We start from the raw sequence: 20,834 nt of genomic DNA, 5'->3' as shown, positions 1-20,834 counted from the left end.
TGGTAAAATTCCTGCCATGTGCTATTTGGATGAGACAAAGTTTTAAGACAGAGAACAGCTGCCCAGCATCTAGCCCACCCTCCTACCTCAGTTTCCCTTGTGGAGATTTTCTCTCCCCGAGTACGTAACAAGGACTTGCGTCCTTAGGGATACCAGAAGTGGCAGATCCTTCTCCAACCCAAGTATGGTGGGGGCAGGCACAAGGCCCAGTCTGGCCAGCTGGATGAAGGCAGGTGATTGTTCATCACAGAGGCAGCAGGAGGCTGACCCAGAAGGTCCTGTCCTCTGGATTCTGCCCTCGCCTAGCTGAGTCCTCCCACCTCCCACTGGTTCTGTGAGCCACCTTCTTCCCATTTGCGAGGAACATGGATTCCCAAGGGGCTGCCACAACCACCTGCTCTACCCACAGTAAGGCCAGGCGTAGCTGGGCAAACAGCTGACCGGCTCAATGTCCTCCCGCCTTGCAGACCAGAATGAAACACGCCACAGTGATCACTGCCTGGAGCAGATGTTCCTAACACATGTGCAACCAGAAACAAGAGCCATGTGAGGTGACCCAGGACTGAGAGACTGGAAAATGATATCCCATCATCCAGTGGTGACAGGACGAGATCACGTGCAACTCTGAAGGTCAGGCTGACCGTGGGAATGTCCCCTTACCTGACGTTCTTCCCTCCTCCCTCCTGCTGTGGACACACATCCTGATGTGCACATGCACACACACGCACATAGGCTCACCATGCACACACGCACACAGACCCCTCACACACTCTCAGACAGCAGGCCTCCTCCTAGTCCTCTCCAGGGAGAGTCTCCCTGGGGGAATATGGCAGGTCATATCCAGGTGGGGTGGGGATGGCAAATGGACTAAGAAGGAAGGATGGGATGAAGAGAGACAAAAGAAAACTGTGCTCTTCTGCACCCGGACCCCAGAACACTCACAGACATCTTCCTGCTCTGGTGGGATCCGAGAGGCCAGGTCCCTGCCTTCACAATAACGCATCTCAAATGACCCCAGAGTCCCCAGTGCGCACAGCTCCCCATTGTGGGGAAGGCTACCAGAGCCACCTAAGAGGCCCACCCAGGCAGCCTGAAAATAAAACAGACCCAAGATGTAAAGCCCCGTTCTTTCTCCCTCCACCATCCCCACGTCTAGGAGCCCTAGGCACTTGGGTTACGAGGAAGGTGAAGAGGGAGGAGACAAAACAGCCTGGCCCACTCTGCGCAGCTGGGATCTCAGACCCTGGGGTGTCAAACCAGCTCCCAAGAGAGCTCCATCTCCCCAGGGCATGGACATGTGGATGAGACCGACGGGGGCACGCATACACGTATGCACACACACACACTTCCCTGGGCCCACTGGGAGCCCCAGGTACACCACCAACAGGGGGCACTGAACCAAGAGTGAAATGGGGACAAAGGCACGCCGCAGTGAGGCACAGGCAGCTCGCTTCCTAGTACATTTATTGGAGCCTTGGTTAAGCGCAGACGCGATCCGGGACCCCAGCCGGAGCCCAGTCGGCCTGACTGCAGCCAGACGCTGGGGTCAATTTCCTTTAGTTCCCATTATAGACAACATTATTAAAAAAAATAAACTTTACAATAATACATTTTCGCTCATCTGTTGGGATATTATTTTGATAGTTTTGCTTCTTAAAAAAAGGAAAGAAAGGGGAACCACACGATATATGTATATGGATGTGTATATACATATATGTCGAGAAAGGAGCCTTGGTATGTACATACAGTCGACGTATGTCTCGGAAACGAGGGCAGAGAACATGGACTGGAGGAGGGGGAGAAGAGAGACGGAGAGAGCCAGAGAAAGGCCAGAGTGTCGTCAGCACGTGTCCTGCTGTGGTCTCCCCTGTCCCTCTCCCCAAAGGGAGACCCGCCACACGGACTCACAAGAAGCAAAAAAAGCCAACAAAGTATCATTTCTCTTGATCTCAAAATTCCAGCCACCAAGGAGGAAGAAACACCCTTAGGGCTGGTGCCCACATTTTGCTCCCTCCCCACAAGGGGGTCTCCCAGGCAGGCTGAGCGGGCCGGGCCTACCAGTCTGTGCTACAGTCGGGGGGAGTCTAGCACAGTGCTCCCCCATTGGCATAAACGGGGGCTCCCACACCAGATACAGACTCCCATAGCTTGCCTGAGGGCAGAGAGCAAGCGTGGGACCAACTCCTGCCTTGAAGCCAAGAGGAAGGGCTGAACATGCCCAGCTGGACCCCCATGGCCAGCCCTGCCACCTCGCTGGGGCTGAGGCTCTCTGCCAGCCCAGCAGGTTCCCAGAGTGGGCAGCTTAAAAAAGCAGCTGCAGCATCCTGCCCCAGCCCGCCCCAGCCCGCCCCAAGCACAGCCGTGAGTCCCTTCAGCTGCAAGGCTCTCGTCTTGGTTTCTGCTTCCAAAGGATCCAGAGAGGAAAACACCAGGAGAGAGTGAAGGGCATTCCCAGAGCCTTGAGCCCTCCTTGGCGCCAAGGACCCCAGGGCCGGCTCTTGGGCTGCCTGCCTGCTTGTCTGTTTGGTTTAGAAAAACTTCTCCAGAGAAGAAACCTGGGAGGAGACAGGTTCGGCGACAAGGTGGGGAAAAAAATTATTTTTTGCAAGGTGTGTGTGTGTGTCTGTGTGTGTTTCCATTTTGTCAGGCGGGTGTTCTTGTCTGTGTAGCTTTCAGGAATCTTCTGCCACGTTCCCGGTGCCTACAAGGCCAGTTTCAGCATCAGGAGGGAGACAGCAGTGAAGGCAGCCGACGGTCTGGCTCTGCTGGGGCCTGAGTTAGGTTTGATCACCCTGTTACTCCCTGGGATGATATTTGTCGTGAGCTGAGTCCACAGCAGAAGAGGAGAGAGAAACAAAGAGAATGATTTTAAAAAACAACCATCAGTAGGCCTGGGATCAGGCAAAGGAAAGGATTTGAGAGCTGGCCCCTCAAGCTCCTGCCCTCCCTGTCCACCCAGAGGACAGAGCCACACTTTCATGGAGCCACGTGAGACAGGAACAGAAGGCAGTGAATGCTCTGCCCTTTGTGGCTGTAAGCCCTAGGGCTGGAAGAAGCAGGACCGTGGTTCTCAGGAAAGCGGCTGGCTGTTCCCTGCACTGGGGCTAGAGCCCTACACCCCAGCAAGGAGGGAGAGAGTATAAAGATCTCAGGGTCCACAAGGATCTGCTTCTTGAGAGGAAGGAGAGGGAGGTCACACGCTCTCTTCCTGAATTTGTTCGAATCCCTCTTCCTCCATAAAGCCCTCCCTGCATGTCTCTATCTGAGTTTCTCTCTCCTGCCTCTACAGAATCTCACACTGCCTGTCTTCTCAACTAAGTTATTATCTTAGGTCTGTAAGTCATATTTATATACTGTATGAAGTCCCATGCTTCAAGGAAGGGACTGTGTCTTTTTCCATCTCTCTACCTTGTAAATATCACAGAGCCAACACCGAGCAGATGGTCAATACATTTGTCTTAAGAGAAAGGAAGATGTGGAAGCCATTTTTCTCTCCCCAGGGAGACAGCCATGGGCCCCAGATGCAGACCTTGCATTCCCGACACCCACCCAGCAGAGTGAGTGTCCATCCAGGTCCACGAGGGCCCAGAAGCTCAGCTGACCCAGCCCATGCAGTGGCATTTGGGGGCTCCGAGTCTGAGGCTCACATGGGGAACAGCGCCTCCAGCCCAGTCCCCTGTGCCCACTCCCCTCCTCTGCTCCTCACTCACCTCTGTGAAGCACATGCTTAACTCTTTGGAGTTGTTGGCCTTCAGCCCCTGCTCCTGCAGGAAAGAAGGTATTAGTAAGGATAGGTCACCAGAAGCCGTGAAAAAGATGGAGACTTTACATCTTTCGTATTAACCTAGATAGAGCTGAAACACATTCTTCTTAGTCAAGTATCACAAGAATGGAAAAGTAAGTATCCAATGTACTCAATACTAAAATGAAGCCAGTAGATGATCTAATACACACCCACGCAAGAGAAAAATACAATTCAATTCAAGTTGGGGGGAGGGGGAAAGAGAGGAGAAGGGAGGGGGAGGAGGGAAGAGGAGGAGGGAGGGGGAGGGGAGAAGGGAGGAAGATTAGTCTGTCTCCATCAAATGGGCACAATGTAAGTGTATATGGCACACCTCCTGGGTGTGGGACACAGCTACAACAGGGACTTTACCTAACAAATGCAAATATTGTAACCTAATTGTTTATACCTCATATTAACCTGAAATTTTTAAAAAGGGGGAAAAAAAGATAGGCCACCAGCCTTTTTCTGGCCAGGATTTATTCTATGACTCAGAAGAGGCCCTGTCATCCACTGTTGGCACAGGGTACACAGTGAATGTGGCTGGCTCAATCCCACACAGCACAAAAGGCCCCTGCCCTTTTCTGACACCCTCAACAATTAGGTCCTGATTACCCTGGGGTCCTGGGGAACAAATTCTAAACTCTGCTCCCCAGAGCTCCTCAAAAGTAGGGACTATGTCTTCTGTTCCTTGCACTGAGCAGTGTTTGGCTCATAACAGAAACCAATACATGTTTTACTAGATGCATGCACAAATGAACAAATGAATGCCACAAATCAGAAATGCCACCCAAGTGCCAGGTCCTGTTAATTTCCTATGGCTGCTGTAGGGGTCTGTAGAAAAGATCATGAACCCATCTGGGCTCCCAGGGGAGAGAGGTAGATTGATTAGTAATGTCTGCCCCTGGCACCTGTTAGGTGGACGATGGCAAGTGTGCCAGGGCACTTCTACCCTAAACAGATGTGCAGCACCTGGGAGCCCTATGACTGAAGTGAGGGATGAGGAAGGCAGGCTGGCTGGGGTATGATTCCAGGATTTTCTACCCTGGAAGAACCACATGGATACAAGACACTCCTTTATCATCATCATCATCATTATCATCACAACCCATGGGAACTGGAGTTATTCGTAAAATCACTTTAAAAGTAGTCTACTACTTAAACAAAATGAGGTCAGAGAAAACAGCTGAAGTAGAAGGGTTCCAAGGTGGGGAGGCAGTGTTTCCATCCTGGCTTCCAATGGCAGGGAATTGCTGGCCACCAGAAGCAACTGGGAAGGCCCAACAAATTATGCCTAACTCACCGCTCTTGGCCAGAAGTATCAATGATCCCTTGAACATCCCTACAGGCAATCTACCACCCAGGGCATCTGGTCAGCTAGACAAAGGCCCAGCTGTCACACAGAGACCCAGGCAAGAGCAGAGTCAATGCCAATCAATGGTGGAGCTGTGACCATGGTGATGATTAGCTCAGCAGGAACAGAACCAGGGACTCGACCCAGGAGGGGCCTGTTCAGGACCTCAGCAGCAGTGTCTCCAGGTGCCAAGTGAGGGCCCAGTCAAGTCCCCAGCTTCCCCTCTGCAGAAGGGCATGCCTGTGCTTTTAGGCCTTTCCAGACCCAACCACTGGATCCCACTCTGCAGGAATAGGTGCTGCTCCAGCCAGGCTCATGTGAGGCCACTGTGGGGACAGTGGCAACACAGCCACCCCCTCAGAGGCTGTGCTCCACCTTTGCCTCCCACCTCCCTCCCTTGCCCTTTGACTACTCCCCACCCAGTCACCTTGGTCCCCCCCGTGATGTCCTGTGGCCTGTCAGAGTCTGTGCCCACAGCCCAGCCCTTCCGGACACCCAGCATCACTTCTTGCTCTGGTTCTGGGTGTGGCAGGCCAGTCCCTGCCTCCTCTGGGGTCCCCACCTGATCTCCATCTCCCACAGAAAGCAGTAAGCAGGGAGCCCAGAGGGCATCACAGAGCAGGCAGCCCTGGGTGCCAGGCCCTCACCCCACACTAACCACAGCTGTTCCATCTTTTATTTTCTATAGTGGAGTTATGCGTAAAATCATTTTAAAAGTAATCTACTGCTGAAACAAAACGAGGTCAGAGAAAACAGCTGAAGTAGAAGTGTTCCAAGGTGGGGCCAGCACAGCGTTCTGTGTTCTGTGCTGTGAAGCCAGATCTCAGGGAAGCCCGGGTCCCAGACAGGCCTAGATGCCCGGCAGGGTCATAGCCAAGGTCAGCTCGTGCTGACAAAGCAGGAGGACCAGCATCCTGCCCTGGCCTGGCAGCTCAGCCAGGTGTGAGGAGACGCCCGGAGTGCTGACACTTTCTGGAGAGAACCCGTGATGACTGGGTTTTGCTCCTCAGTGAGAAGAACTTGACAGGTTCCTCTTAATGAGGGGAGAACGGAGGGGAGTGAGGCAAATATTACATGGGGAAAAAGAGAGGGATGAGGAGAACAGGAGGGAGGTGACAGCAGCAGGAGCCAAGGTGAAGGGAGAAGCAGAGGAAAGGAAAGGCAGGAGAGGGCAGGGAGTGGGGAGGGAAGGGGACAGAAGGGAAGGGGAGGGGAGAGCCAGGGACAGAGAAGAGGAGGAGGGAAAGGGAGGAAAGGGACGGAGGAGCAGAAGGGAACGGAAGGGACAAAGAGGCAGGAGCAGGATGGGGCAGAGGGGTAGTAGGGAAAGGGAGGGATAGGCCAAGGGACAGATGGGGGCAGGGGAGGAAAGGGGGGGAGGGAGAGGAAGGAGGAGAGGAAAGGGAAGGGGTAGGGACAGCAGAGGAGGGAAGGGGCCCTAGGCCCACATACCTCCACCCCCACCCCCACCGACCAACAACATGGAACATCCAACATGGTGATGGCTGGTTCTGGTGGAGAATGTACTAGCCTCCATGAAGATCAGGGACACCACCCCTCCCCAGCCCCCATCATGGAGCTGTCATCCACATTTGTCTGGGTCTTTCTGAGCCCACAGACAGTGCAGCTGGGTGGGCATCCATGGCTGACGGGCTACACCCTGGCTGTGGTTACCCATCAGGCTGCCCTGAACTGCTTCCCCAGGCACTTTGAGATCCAGTTAACAGATTTTTGTCCCCACAGACCCATCCCAGACTGAAGGGTTCTCAGCCTTGGTGTCTATCTTCTCAGGACAGATCCTGGGAGGCCTGGAAGTGGAACAGCAGCAGGGCCCAAGAGGCTAGAGCCCTGGGCACACAGCTTGGTTCTGCCAACAAGCCAGGGTAAGTCTGCTGGAGCCTCAATTTCCTCATCTGGAAAATGGGGACAGATAAGCACACCTCACTAACCAACAGTGACCATCACGCAAGATGCCGCACATGGCGCAGCTAGAGGGCTGTGCGCCTGCATCAGAAGGCAGGGACCAGAACAAAGCAGCAAAGGGGTGAGGAAGGGGCTGTGAGGTAAAGCCCCAGCAAGTGGGTCGCCCGCTGCCCCCGCCAGCTCCCCTCTCTGCAGATGACAACCCCCGAGGCAAATGCCTCTGCCCCAGTAGACACAGCTCCCTGATTTCCAGAAACACCTGGCCACACAGGGCAGAGTGTCTGCCCAGCAGCTGCCTTTTCTAACAATGGCACAGGGTGGAGGGAGGGGCAGAGAGAAAGAAATTTCACCACCCAAGACCTAGACGACCAGTGGCTCAAACTCACCAACCCCTCCAGAAAATGCCTTTCCCCAGAGGGACTCCCTCCCTGATCAACCCCCAGGTAATCACCTGCACACCAGTTAAATCAGCACGAAGGAGAGAGAAGGCTGCTCTTCCTCCATGTGTGTGAGTGCAGGGGAATAGCTGAGGGTCACTCCAGCCTCACCCATGTCCCCTCTCTGAGCCTTTCATCCCCCAGAGGCAAGCTCAAGGTTTGTGATTTGACAGTGTCCCACAGGATGGCAGGACACAGGGCTCCTAAGAACAAACCTTCTGCCATAGAGGCAGGTGGAAGGAGTTTATGGAAAGAGGTGACTCCCCATGGGCTTCACAGTAGAGTCCCACCAGATGCATGAAAGAGTCTGGGAGAAGGGCACAGACAAGGAGGGAGGACTACAGCCAAGGCTCACTTAATCCTCCTAGAACTTTCTCCCCAGGAGGCCTCAGCGCCCCGGAAGTTGGAAGGAAATTATTGTCTTCCTCCTCTTCCTGGCCCACCTCTGTCCCCACCCTCCACTCAAAGCCTGACCTGACACAGGTACTAGTGACTGAGTCCAGAGTGGCCCTGCTGGCCTGAGCTGGCCATGATCTCCTATGCTCCCTGCGTTCTGTTCCTGGCTCCACCCCTAAATCTCAGTGCCTTTGGCCTTCCCCTCACCTGCACCTGCCCCCAGTAATTCACACCTCTTCTCCCCACACCCCTCCCACCACCCCACTTCAGGCTGTCCTTTCCTGCCCCCCACAATGGCTGAGATCTCCTAACAGGGCTTCCACCTCGCCCTTGTCAACCAGTCCCCACCTGCTGTCGGATTAATCTCACTAAATCACAGTTCTGATCACGACTCACCACTCCCTGGCTCCAGAGCTGTCCAAGGCCTCTCAACACTCACCACTTCCTCCTGCCATTCACGTCACACGCCCACCTTTTCTTCCCACTAAATCCTCTGTGTCCCACCCAAACCCAGGTCCACAAATGCTTTCTGCCAAGGGCCAGAGAGCAAGTAAATAGGCTTTGCCGGCCACATGTCATCTGTCACAACTACTCAACTCTGCCTGTGACATAGAGACAGGCATACATGACAGAATCTGGCTGTTTTCCAATAAAACTTAGTTTATAAAAACAGGTAGGGTGGACCCTACTGGTGCTGTCCTTACCCCACGCCCTCCACCTGGGATGCCTGGGCTCACCCCAACCCCAGCCACACAGCCACACATAGCCTGTCCTCACTACTCTTCTGGGCCTGGCAGCAGGTGTCATGTCATCTATGTGTCCTTGGCTTCCACTCCCCATCAAGGCAGGGCCTCCTCCAGACCCTATCCCAGTCTACCAACCCCACAAGGGATAGGGCACCATTGGCCTTCTCATCACAATCACCTAAGGGTGTTCCCATCTACCCCACCGGCATAAGCCCCAGGGCACCAGCCTGTCAAGCATGTTAGCTTCAGTGCCTGGGATATGGTGACAGGCAGCAAAAACTTCTGCTAAATAAATGAGTGAACACACAAATGGGCCTCTCAGTCCCACACTCCGATGCCCTCAGGCCTGTGCACAGGGTAGGAGACTCGTCCAGGGAGCAAATAGGGAGAGGTGGCTGCCTGCTACAGGCATGTGGTAAGAGGGCCTTGGGGCAGCCCCTGCAAACTCACTTTTCATTCCCCCAAGATGGGACTGGCTTTGTCAAGTATAAGAGCAGGAATTGGTGGGTTGAGAGCAAAAGAGATGTATGTCAAGGGCACCCAGCCTCAGGAAAGGTGAGATTTCAGTTGGGGGCCCTGCAAATTGGTGCTCTGGGCCCAGAGCTACCCAAGGGGAATGACAGGGATGGTGGCAATAGGATATGGTCAGGGAAACCACTGACCCATCACAGTCTCCCCCAGACCCCATCACATGAGCAAAGAAGCCAATCTTCCTGCATCCTTCCCTCTGTACCCACCTAGCACCCTGCACACTTAGGACTCCAAGGGAAGGAATAGGAGTTGAGAACAGCACCCCACACAGACCTGTCCTAGAAGAGGGCAGAAGGTCCAATTAATCAAATGAAATGGGACTCTGGGTTCTTCCCTTCAATCTGCACAAAGTACCTGCTCATGCTAGGCCCTATGCTCTGAGCTATACAGGGTGACACAGGAGGAGGAGACATCACCCCAGCATCTGGGACACTGGCCTAACATAGAGAGGACATACCATGATGAGAGGACAGGCAGATGGTGACTGCCTGGGTGGAATCTAAGAAGATGACCCCAAGAGGTGACATTTGAGGGGGGGTTGCTGGTGGAAAACGGTGAAAGGGGGAAGGAGAGGCATTCTGCTCAAGGAGCTGACAAGTGCAGTTCCTGCATCTGGCTCTCCCATCTGCAGGCCTGGACCCTGGTCCCCTCGCCAGGCTTCAGGAACAGAGGGCCTTGGATCAGAGTCCAAGACTGCCCTGCTCGCCCCAGACTCCCTCCTCCAGAGAATAGTGGGATGGGAAAGGGTAAGGAAATTCAGACAAGAGACACAGACAGGCAGGGCAGAGGCCCCAGCAGAGACTGCTCCGCAAACCCCACCAGGCCTTCTCCAAGTTCCACAGAGTCCCAGGCAGGAAGTGCCACCGGGTGGGGGCCACAGCCAGGAGACATACACCAGAGCAGGACCTGAGGCAGCACTGGACACATGGCACACAGGGGCCTCCAGCTCCTCTGTGGAGTCCAAGATTCCCACACTGCAGCCTAGCACCCACATCCCTCTATCCCAGAGTGGGAAAGTCCTTCATGGGAGCAGACCTGGAGGAGAAGGCCACCCCAGGTGACCAGGCTGGCCCTGCCCAGCCACCACCTACAGGATGCTGCCCTGGCCAGGCCTCTAGTCCCCTGGGTTTGGGAAGGACCCCTGAGAGGGTCCTTCAAGTCCTGACATCCAGACACCACACGTGGTCCCCAACTGGCAGCCATCTCTGGGGTCCCTGAAGCTTCCCCAAGGAAAGAGGAAGGATAGAGGAGCATAGAGACCAACAAAGCATCCTGCCTCTCTCTCTATGGAGAATCTGAGGTCCACCGGCTTCCCCCAGCCAGGCACCCATGGCTCCCTGTCCCTGTCCTTATGCAAGAACTCCCTTCTATAACTATGGGAGTCCCTATATTCCCAAGGGTCCCACAAGGGCCGCCACAGAGCCATTTGAGCAGAAATGGCTCACACCAGGGGAGCTGACAGCCAGGAGAGGGGTGTGGCCTTGGGACCCCATGCCAGCCCCACTGGGCCAAGAGCAGGAAGGAGGGCCACTCATGCCACTCCCCCGGCACCTGGCAAGGAATAGCAGGTACTCACTAAATAACAGGGCAGTGATTAGGACAGAGTCAGGGGCCCTCCCCTCCACTCCTCCAAGGAGCCTGGAGAGTGATGGTGACAGTCCTTTGGGGGAGTCTGCTTCTCTCCCTTCCTCCAGGGGGGGCTGGCCCGGCTCTCCTGCCCAAGATGACTCTGTCACTAGGTCCCAATGGACACTCATGGGAGACACCTGCTAGGAGGCAGTCCCAGTCCCCAGGATTCACAACACCTAACGCCATGCACCTTTACACACACGCCTCACCAACAAACTGCCATTATCTCCACTGGAATCAGACCAAGGTCCAGGCAGCCCCCAGATGGCAGGTCTGCAGAAAAGCAGACTGGGGCAGGAAGGAACCAAGTGATGGGCAGTTTAGCAAACTGCTGAGGGAAAACAAAAAAGGTAAAAGTGGGACTCAGAGTCATCAGGGGTTAGTACTGAGGGGGCTTGAGTCATGGCCTTGAGCTCTCCTGCACCCAAGAGGAAGCACAGTGAGGGAGAGTTGGCAGCTGAGGGGCCACCTCAGGAGGCAACATGCAGGGAAGCCTGGAGGTCGACACCAGGGCACAGTCACCTGACAGGTGGCACAGCTTTGGCTGGCTGATCTGCCCACCACTTCAGCATGAAATTGAGCGGGCAATTATCTGTAGAGTAGGACCCTGGTGGCAGCCACTCAAGCATGCTCAGTGCTATTAGGACCACCCAAGGGTGACATGGGCACCTCTGCCCAAATGAGAAGGGCCTAATGGAGGGAGCAGGACACAGAAGAGCTCCCTGCCAAGCACAGCAGCAGGGCGCCTGGAAGTCAGCTGTCACTGAGCAGGAGATCCTGCCAGGGAGAGGAAGTGGATGGGAAGAGGGCTTCCCCCACCAGACAGGAACTAGCACATAGGCCATGGGCACCCAAGAGGGACCCTCATGCTCGCCGGGCCAAGTCCCTGCTCACATCCTCATCCTGGCACTGTGGATCCTCATTGTTGACACCGTGAGCCCAGTGCCCCATTCAGACTGGTTCTTCTCAGCCTCACACAGCCAGGTCTTGCTATGCCCCCTGACCACTCCTCATATCCCACAACCTGCCTGGAAATTGAAGCCCCAGCCCCTGCCTGAAATACCCGTGGCCACCCGCCACAACCTCCCTGTACCCTTCCTCCTCCGCCCTCCCTGATATTCTGCACTGGGTCCCCTTCTAAGTTCTTTATTCTGGGGCTGTGTGTGTGTGTGTGTGTGTGTGTGTTCTGTCTAGAACCAACTTCTTCAGCAGAGAACTTCCCATAGAGAATGGGGCATGGACTGAGAGCAGCTCAGCAGAGAGAGAAACTAGTGAGAAGCCCTGTGATGTGCAACGGACAGTGCCACATGTGTCACAGCACCAACTTCAGTCCGTGTCTGCTGCTTATTTAAATGCTTGACCCTCAACAGGGCCATAAGAACCACAAAACCCAAGACCGTGTTGGCCTCATTCATCAGTGAGTCCTGGCACCTTTCACGAGACCTGGCACCTTTCACAGGACCTGGCACACACTGGTTATGGGACACATGTTGGATGGACAGGTGGATGGATGGATGGACAAATGAACATGATGGGCTTTGGAACAGGATGTAAGTTTGAAATCGTATTCTACCACCAACCAGCTAATGATCTTGAGTATATCATCTAAGCCCTCCAGGTTAATTTCCTATGTGTAAAACCAGAATACCAGCATCTCATTGTGTGACAATTCAGGGAGACAGGTAGAGGATCTGTAACACACTACCTGGTAATTAGCAGGTGGTTATTAAGTGATAACTATTACATTTCACTTGTACCCCATGGCATCTGGCATAGCACTGTGATTTAACAGGTGTTTGATACTTGGACCAGGAATGCCCAAATGAATGGGCAGGAGGAGAACCACGCCCACCACCCCCTCCCTGCCTCTGGAGTCCTTGCTCCAAAGTGAGGGCAGTCAGCGCTCCCTCCCTGCCCCAGCTGAGTCATTTCCTAGCATCATAGTGCTGCCCCAACCCCTTAGACACATCCCCTCACCTGTACAGACGTGCAGGTAGTGATGACACTGGTCCCCAGGCTGGTGCTGTCACTGAGGTCATCTGGCAAAGAAGGAGTCTTCTCCACCCGAGGGGCATGGGTGGCCTGGAATGAGGGGCCCTTAGGGGACACGTTCACATCTGTGCCATTGCCAAAGGCCTGGATGGCGTTCCCTGGGGTGGGGACAGGTAGATATCAGGACCCACCTCAGCCTGCCCACTCCCTTCCCTTGGAACAGTCTAGAAGCTGGGAGAGAGTGTAGCACATCCAAATCCAACTTTGCTGAAGCCCCTTTCAGGCACCTACCAAGTTTTCACACCTAGGCAAGAAAACAGCTCCGGGGGTTGAGAAAGACAGAGAATCCAAAGGAGGAAGAGACATGTGATGAGGAATGCAGAAGAGGAAAAGGAGGAAAAGAAGAAAGAGGGGGGCACGGGGAGCCTCAAGGGCGCCCAGGCATCTCCTCTGGGCCAAGTGCAGCAGGCCATGCCTTCAGGAGCTTCCCCACCCCAGCTCCAGAGGCACAGACTCTCCTGGCTCCTTTGCCACCACCACTGGCATCCCAAGGGCCAAGGCTTAGTCCTCTGCCCTCTCTACACCATATCCTTTCCGAGTGGCCTTCCGGCCTCCCACTCTGTCTATAGAAGAGCCTAGAAAATCTCTACTTCCATGTTCTGTGTGTACCTCAAACTCATCATGCCAGAGCCTGACTAGGCACCACTCCCAGCCACTGCCAACCATTGCTTCCTTCCCCCATATTTCCATCTCTACCTGCCCATCATCTCCCTGCATTACCATCTCTACCTGCCCAAGTCCCCAAGACAGAATCTTGGGGTCACCCACAGTGCCTCCCTAAACACCCTCCAGCCATCAACTGAGCCCACCTCCTCAAGACCTGTCCACCCCATCTCTCTTCACTGTCCCCTCCTGTGACCCACATCACTCCCTTCCCTCATGAGCAGCTACCGCAGCCTCTGATGTCACTCTCCCTGTTGAGTCACTTGTCAGAACCCCATCTCTAACCTCCACCACCTCCACACCACAGGCAGATCAGATTTCTGGAAAGCTGACCTGATCTCAACACCACCTGCTGACATCCCTTCAGGGACCCCCACCACCACCCTCACTACCTGCAAGGCAGGAAGATCCCCATGACTTCAGGCATGTGAGGTCCTTCATGAGGAGGATGGTTTCTACCTGTCTGGAGAATTCTGCCACTCTGGTCACTTTCAGTGCTATGTAGCAATGCTATACCATGGTGGGCAGTTCCCTCAACCTGCCATGGCCTTCTGTGGTACCCTGGACCTCCACCCAACGTTTACTGGCTGGTGCTCCCTGACCGATGCCCAGGAACTCAGCCGGCAATGGGTTCACCGTCTGAGAAGCCTTCAGGGCCTCCCTCTGCCTGGTGACTTGGGCATCCCCACCCTGGCTGCTCAGGAATGCTGAGTAGACCCCCCCAATCTGGGACCTGTATCCCCATCCTGTGATCAACACAGCTCCTCACTGCATGCTCCCTGGTGACTTGTCTCTCTGTATCCTCAGTGCCATAGAGAAAGGATGGAGAGAAGGATGGAGGAACAGATGGACAGAAGGAAGAAAGGAGGAGAGGAAAGAGAGAAGAGAGCTTCACGGGGACACAGATGGCAGTGGGTATCAGACTGGAAAGATCAAAGGCAGCCTGAGCATGGCGGGCTCCAACCTCTCTCTCTAGTCTCTGGATTAGGAGTTTGATGACTTGAAAGAAAGTCACCAATTCCAAGGGGAAATGAACTCATTCAAGGGAGAAGTGACAAATGCTGGCAACCCTCAGGAGAGGGCTCTGTCTCCAAAGGCGCATGGCTGGAGCTGGCCTGCCCACAGTCATAGTGTGAATCCCCAAGAGCTCAAAACCGCCATAGGCAACACCATGATGGAGAAGCATCATATCTACCACCGGTCATTCCCATGCATGGATAGGGAGTGGCTAGGATAAAGGGGGCCCTGAGGGGCGTCTGGGGATGGGGAGGACTCTCCAGCACTTACGGAGGCACGGGTTTTCCGTGAAGTCTCTGAGGAACTTCTCACACTCCTCCTCCATGTTCCCACTGCCACGACAGCTGCACCAGGGGGACACCACGATGCCAGTGGGGTTGGAGTCCACGTAGTTGGGGGTCATATCAAACCCTGGGCAGGGAGAAAGGGAAAGGAAAGGAGGAAGGGGTAGTAAGGCCTTCCCCTTGAGCTCCAGGGCCCCTGGCACAGCAGAGCATGAGCTAAGGACCTGTCATCCCACTTGTCCCCCAAACACACACATATGTCAAGTCCTAACTCTGAGCACTACTGTGGGGGACAGAGAGGCCAGATCCTTAGAGGATGCTGGGCTCCTCATCACCAGGAAGGCTGAGAAGCTGCTCCCATCAGGTGGGCCCTGTCTTTCTCTTTCACCAACAATCACAGAGTGTGCTAGAATCAGGGTGAGTGAGGTTCACAGCCTGGGCTTACATCCCAGTGCCAACATTTACCAGCAAGGTAAGCCTGTGCAAGTTACTGAACTTTCTATGTCTCAGTTTCCTCATCTGCAGAATGGAAATATCAACAGCCCATAGTAGCTGTCAGGAGAACCCAGATAGTCAGTCCATGTAAATGGCTTAGTGCAGTGCCCAGAATATCAGAACCATGCCATAAATGTTACTTTTTCTTCCAATTTCAAAAGCCTCATAAGGTTCTGGGACATCCCCTACCCCCACCCCCACCCCACAATAAGGACCAGACCCTCCTCCTTAAGATAGAGATAAAGACAGGCCTCTACCTCCTAGCCACAGAGCTGCTTCCCCTGGCTCAATCTGCCACAGAGAAGGCCAGGAGGCTGCCTCCACCAGCTGCCTGAGTTGGGCTGAAGCCCCTGCCCTGCTGAGAGGGACACAGCAAGAAGCCACTGCAAGCCCAGGTGTGCTGGGGCGGGGGGGCTTACCAATCATGCCGGCATAGGAGCCCAGACACGCCTGGTAATTGTCCGTAGGGCAGCTGGTGACCGTCTGGTAGGAGGCTCGACAGTTGGCATGAAAATCTGCCAGCCGGGACCTGGTGGTGGAGAGAAGACCCAACAGAGAAAACAGCTTAGTCTGGCTGCCTCTGTCCTCTGCTCCCTCTGCCCAGCAGTCACAGAACTTCTCCTCCCTGCAGTGTCCCAGCACCGGGAGAAGCCAGGAAGACAGAGAGGAGGAAAGGAGGAGGAACCAACTCTTAGGGGCCTCAAGCTGTGAGCTCCTTGAGGACAAAGACAAAGAACTAGTGACCTACTGGCAAAAAGGACTCTAAAAAGCACAGCCACTGCCTGCTCCAAATGGCTTTTAGGCAGAGAACACAGAGAGGACCCGGGGTCAGTTCACAGAGAACACAGGGACCCAAGGCAGGAAAGCTGGGCCCTGTTGTCTGCTCAGTCACACTCCTGGATGGCCTTGCCACCATTACATCATTCTTCCCATCTGCAAAATGGGTACAATAATCCCTGCCCTGGCTACCTCCTAGGACCTGCCTGAGGGTCAAAGGAACCAGCACACACAGAGGTGAAAGAGGAGTATCTTAGGGTGGACATGCAACGCACATTCCCAGCTGGACTCTCCTGCATCCAGTCAGATCCAAGGCTCCCCTGCCATCCCTCCATTCAGTCCCCAGTTCTTCCAGGCAAATCAGCCTTTCCATCCCCCATATCTGTAGCATGATGTCACCCACGCCTCTCTGTCGGCATTGATGGTGCTGCTGCTCATGCACGGCTCTGTGCTCCCCACAAGCCAAGAGCTGCCTGAAGACAGACACTGTCTGACCTGGGCCTGTTCCCATCCCCAGAACCAGGCCCGATGTGGGAGGTCCCAGAGAGCACAGAGACACCCATGTCTCTGCAACCTCGGCAACCTCGACTCCTGCTCCCTCACTCTGGAGCTCAGCATATGAGAGAAAGTGCTGTGAGAGGGTGGGTGGGCTGGAGTCTCTACCCCTGTCCCACTCCTACAGGGTCCTGGGAGGTGAGCTGGCAGGGGCAGAGACTAACAGGTTGATGGGATTTGGAGGCAAAAACAACCCCCAAATCTGTTGTGGGCTGGATTGTGTCCCCTGCCCCAACAACAACAACAAAAAAAACTACGTGAAGTCAAAGTCCTAATCCCCAGGACCTATGAATATAGTCTTATTTGGAAATAGGGTCTTTGCAGGTGTAATCATGTTAAAATGAGGTCACAGAGGATTGGGGTGACCCTAGATCCCATAACTAGGGTTCTTGTTATTCCAAAATATATATAAAATCAGCACATTGTACCTCATACATGCAGTAATGTACGTAGTTATGACCTAATAAATAAATAAATAAATGCTCCATTAATACAAAAAAAAAAAAAAAAAAAAAGGATGGAGAGAAAAAGGAGAAAAAACGCAAACACCCAGGGAGAATGTGACACACCATGAGAGCAGAGGTGTTGGAGTGAGGTATGTACAGCACAAGGAACACCCAGGATTGCAATGACGCCAACTAGGAGAAAGCAAAGCCATCAGCAGATGCTCCCTCCAGCCCTGCCAACGCCTGAACTTCACACTTCTGACGTCCAGAATGCAGAGACGATAAATTTCTGTTTTAAGCCACCCAGTTTGGGGCATTTCGTGACAGCAGCCCCAGGAAACTAACACAGAACCTTCAAAGACTTTGAAAGTTTGGCCAAATGGCTCTCTCCAGAAGGAGCCAGGGGGATAGGGCCAGGCCTCAACCCTGAGGTGTGATGAAAGTGGGCAAGATAAGGCCAGAATGGAGCTTCCATAGGGTGTGGGGCAATGGGGCCACCAGATCATCTGTGAGCAAAACCTCTGGTTACCATCATCTCCCCGCCAAAGGGGCATCCAAGCACCAAGTTGTAACTGAACTGCAGGAATCCATTCCAGCACCAGGTGGTCAAGTGTCAGCGTCACCTCCCTCCTACCCCTCCCCAAGGCTCACTCCAGTCCCTCCCATGAAGCCCTTTTCCACCTGGCCCAGGCAGGTGATCACGCCACTGCCCAGGGACTCACTGACTTAGCCCTGTTCAGTCTCTCCAACTGGAACACATGAGCCCAGAGGGGCAGACGCTATAGATTTCTTCCTCCATCTCCTCCATGGTCCCTTTTGGATAGGAACAAGGTGGTAAATATCCTTTTTCCAAATACAGAGGGTGCCCAAAAAATGTATGCCCGTTTTAAGAAAGGAAGAAAATGTATTAAATTTTATTTATTTTTTTTCAGTTTCAGATTAGTGTGAGGATACAATTAAGTTACAATGTTTGCATCTGTTAGGTAGAGTCCCTATAGTAGTGTGTCCCATGAGAATGTATTAAACTTTTTAGACTCAATACATACTGATCAGAAAAGATGAATACGAGTCACCTTGAGCACCTCCTGGAATTGCAGAAGTCCATTGTGACTTGAGTATTACAAATTTAATAGTTTTTTCCTTTCTTAGAATGTGTGTACATTTTGAGGGAGGGGGACCACTGGCTATGTCAAGCCCCTGCCAAGGGACTCACAGACTAAAGACAGTAATGCACATATGTTGATGCAATATCAGACAGGAAATCACAGCTGATGGGGTCAGGGTAGGATGCCATCATGGTCCAGGGTCCCGGGCATGCGTGAGAGCAGCTATCTGCCCACCACGGCAGACCTGAGGCCCTGAGCTCCATCCCAAGGTGTTGGGAACCTCCCAGACAGTGCCAGTCCCCTCCCACGGCACAGAGCGGGGCTCGCTTCCTCCTGTGAGGTCGGTTCTCTGTCACCAAGACTGGGAACCCTAAGGATCTTGACTGGCCGCCACCAGCCATGGCCTCTCCACCATCACTGGCCACCCAGGCTGGAGGAAGGAGGCGTGACCCCAGAGAACATGGCTTCCTGCTGCAGATGCCCTTTGGGGAATCCATTACCTAATGATGAGCCACAGAGAGGCAGGGCCATGAGGGCAAGGTGGGAGTAGAGTGAGCCAGACTGGAAACAGAGGGGGAAGCATTTAGGAGTGCTGGCCAGAGGGCTCCTCCACAAAGAGGACAGGGGCAGCCCCAGCCACTGGGAGAGGAGGAAGCATCTGTCACATAGCCTGTTCTGTCCCATGCTCACTGGCCATGTGACTTTGGGCTGGCCTACCCTGTCTCTGGTGCTTGTTAACTGGGGACACTAAGCACCAGAGGTCTCCCAGGGCCATGACAAAGAGCCAACAAGAAAGCCTGGGACAGCAGATGCCCGATGTCCACAGAGGTATCACCCCTATCTGCCTTCCTTACCCAGCACAGTGCCTGCCACTGTTCCCACATAAGGAACAGCTTTCCCTGGTGTCTGATAGAGGGGAAAAAATACCTGTTCCTGCTGCTGCAGACCCACACAGGGCAGATGGGCACAACAGGGAGACAGCTCCTCTCTCCCCCTCACTTTGGATGCCAGGTTCTCCTGACCCCACTATCCTCCACGCAGTGCTAGGGACACAGGACTACAGCAGAGCCCTCAAATCAGCCCTCATCCCAGGCCCCCGGGGGTGACCAATGGGGCAGCAGCAGCCCGCTCCTCTCGGGCTGTGGCCTGTTTCCCTAACAGCAGCCTGATCAGCCGGCGCCAGGGCCTCAGAAAGGAAGCTGTTCAGAAAAGAGAGGGGGAGGACACAGGCGTGAGAGTGGCAGGCAGCACGGGGGAAGACAAAGTGAAGGAAGTGGCTAAGCCTTCTGTTCTTCCATTCTCAGCGTCAAGGCAGCCTTTGGCAAGCAAAAGCGACAAATGGGGCCATTTAGGAGGAGGCCACGTCCAAGTCCAAGTCTCCAGGAGGCCTCTGATTGTTCAAGTTTTTCTCCACCCCTCAACACACAATAAAGTTCACAGTAGTAGGTTCCCTCTGTCAACATCAAAAACCAAGTGGTATCAATTTCCTTCAAGCCCTCGACACAGTCCAACTCCAACCACGATGGAACCAGCTGCAGAAGGCCCCGGGCCCCAGCCATGGTAGGCATCATTCTCCAAGACTCGTGTTATCCTTTTCATAATACATGATGAGCCAGCTGGTGATCTCTGCACTCTCTCTAGGCCAGATGTCACTCTTCCCTCAAACACCGGGAGGTCACCCATCTCTTGGACTCCGTCCTTACTGCCAAGAACAGACTTTTCCTGGATCAGCCCCATTGCTTCACAGATTTCTGCCTTTTAGAGCCCCATAAGAGAGAGGGCATAAAAGAAAGCAGGAGAGAGAGGGAGGGATAGACAAATGGACAGAGAGAGAAAAACAGAGAGCCAGCTAGAGAATCAAATGAAGACAAGCCAAGTCCGTCTCAGCTGAGATCAAGCCAAGACTGGCATGTAAACCCAGGGCAGCAGGTGGATTCCTCTGACACACACACCCACTCTGGGCTTGTTTCATCAGCAGCTGCAGCCTATTCAATCACAGGAAAGCGGCAAAAGGAGAGAGATGCTTGACCTCCACTTTGATGAAAAGGTTGACGTACTCAACACAGAGCATCCAGTTAATTTGAACTTCAGAGAAATGGTGACCTGCTTTAGTATAAGTATGTCCCATGCAATATCTGGGACATACTTATACTAAACCGTTTTACTTCATTATCTAGATTTCAAATTTAACTGGGCATCCTACATTTTATTTGTTAGATCTGGCAACCCTAGATGGCGAACATGTGTGCCCCCCCCCAAAGAGGAAAAGAACAAAGCTGGGTGTGCAAAAATCAAACACACAAGCAGAAGTCATCCAAAGTTGAGGGCGGGGGGTGGACTTCCTATAGATCTGGTACTCAAAGTGTGTCCACAGACCAACAGCATCAGCATCAGCTGGGAACGTCTCAGAAATACAAATTCTCCAGCCCTCCCTGCCCCCACCCCAGACATGCAATATCTGAAATTCTAGGGGAAGGGCCCAGAAATCCCTCCCTTAACAAACCCTCCTGGTGACTATGAGGCAGGCTGACGTTTGAGGATAGGGCAGTCTGCACAGATGTCAGAGCAGGACTTACGGGTACCTTTCAGGCCCCACCCCCTGGTCTCAGCTTTAACTATAGCCACTTTATGGCCCAGCAATG

At 53.8% G+C, this 20,834-nt stretch overlaps 1 protein-coding gene across 3 annotated transcripts in view; it reads right to left on the bottom strand.

The window, feature by feature from the left end:
- Positions 1-1,447: 1,447 nt before the first annotated feature.
- The window catches only part of GFRA2 (GDNF family receptor alpha 2), an 81,714-nt gene continuing 62,327 nt past the window's right edge, over positions 1,448-20,834 (bottom strand). For 2 of the 3 annotated variants that reach the window (XM_012807697.2, XM_012807696.2), the window contains 5 exons: positions 15,728-15,837; positions 14,800-14,940; positions 12,775-12,947; positions 3,711-3,764; positions 2,599-2,824 (listed from right to left, as the gene is read on the bottom strand). In XM_012807697.2, coding sequence (XP_012663151.1) covers positions 2,702-2,824; positions 3,711-3,764; positions 12,775-12,947; positions 14,800-14,940; positions 15,728-15,837 — 601 coding nt within the window. In that variant the 3' untranslated portion in view covers positions 2,599-2,701. Of the gene's footprint in view, positions 2,825-3,710; positions 3,765-12,774; positions 12,948-14,799; positions 14,941-15,727; positions 15,838-20,834 lie in introns of all 3 variants that reach the window. The other variant, XM_003793993.3, reaches the window with a different exon arrangement.

The sequence above is a fragment of the Otolemur garnettii genome, unplaced genomic scaffold (genome assembly GCF_000181295.1).
Source record: "Otolemur garnettii isolate 467f Iridium unplaced genomic scaffold, OtoGar3 scaffold00074, whole genome shotgun sequence".
Lineage (NCBI taxonomy): Eukaryota > Metazoa > Chordata > Mammalia > Primates > Galagidae > Otolemur > Otolemur garnettii.
Note: the sequence above shows the minus strand (reverse complement) of the source record. Positions and strands in the feature narration are given on the sequence as shown.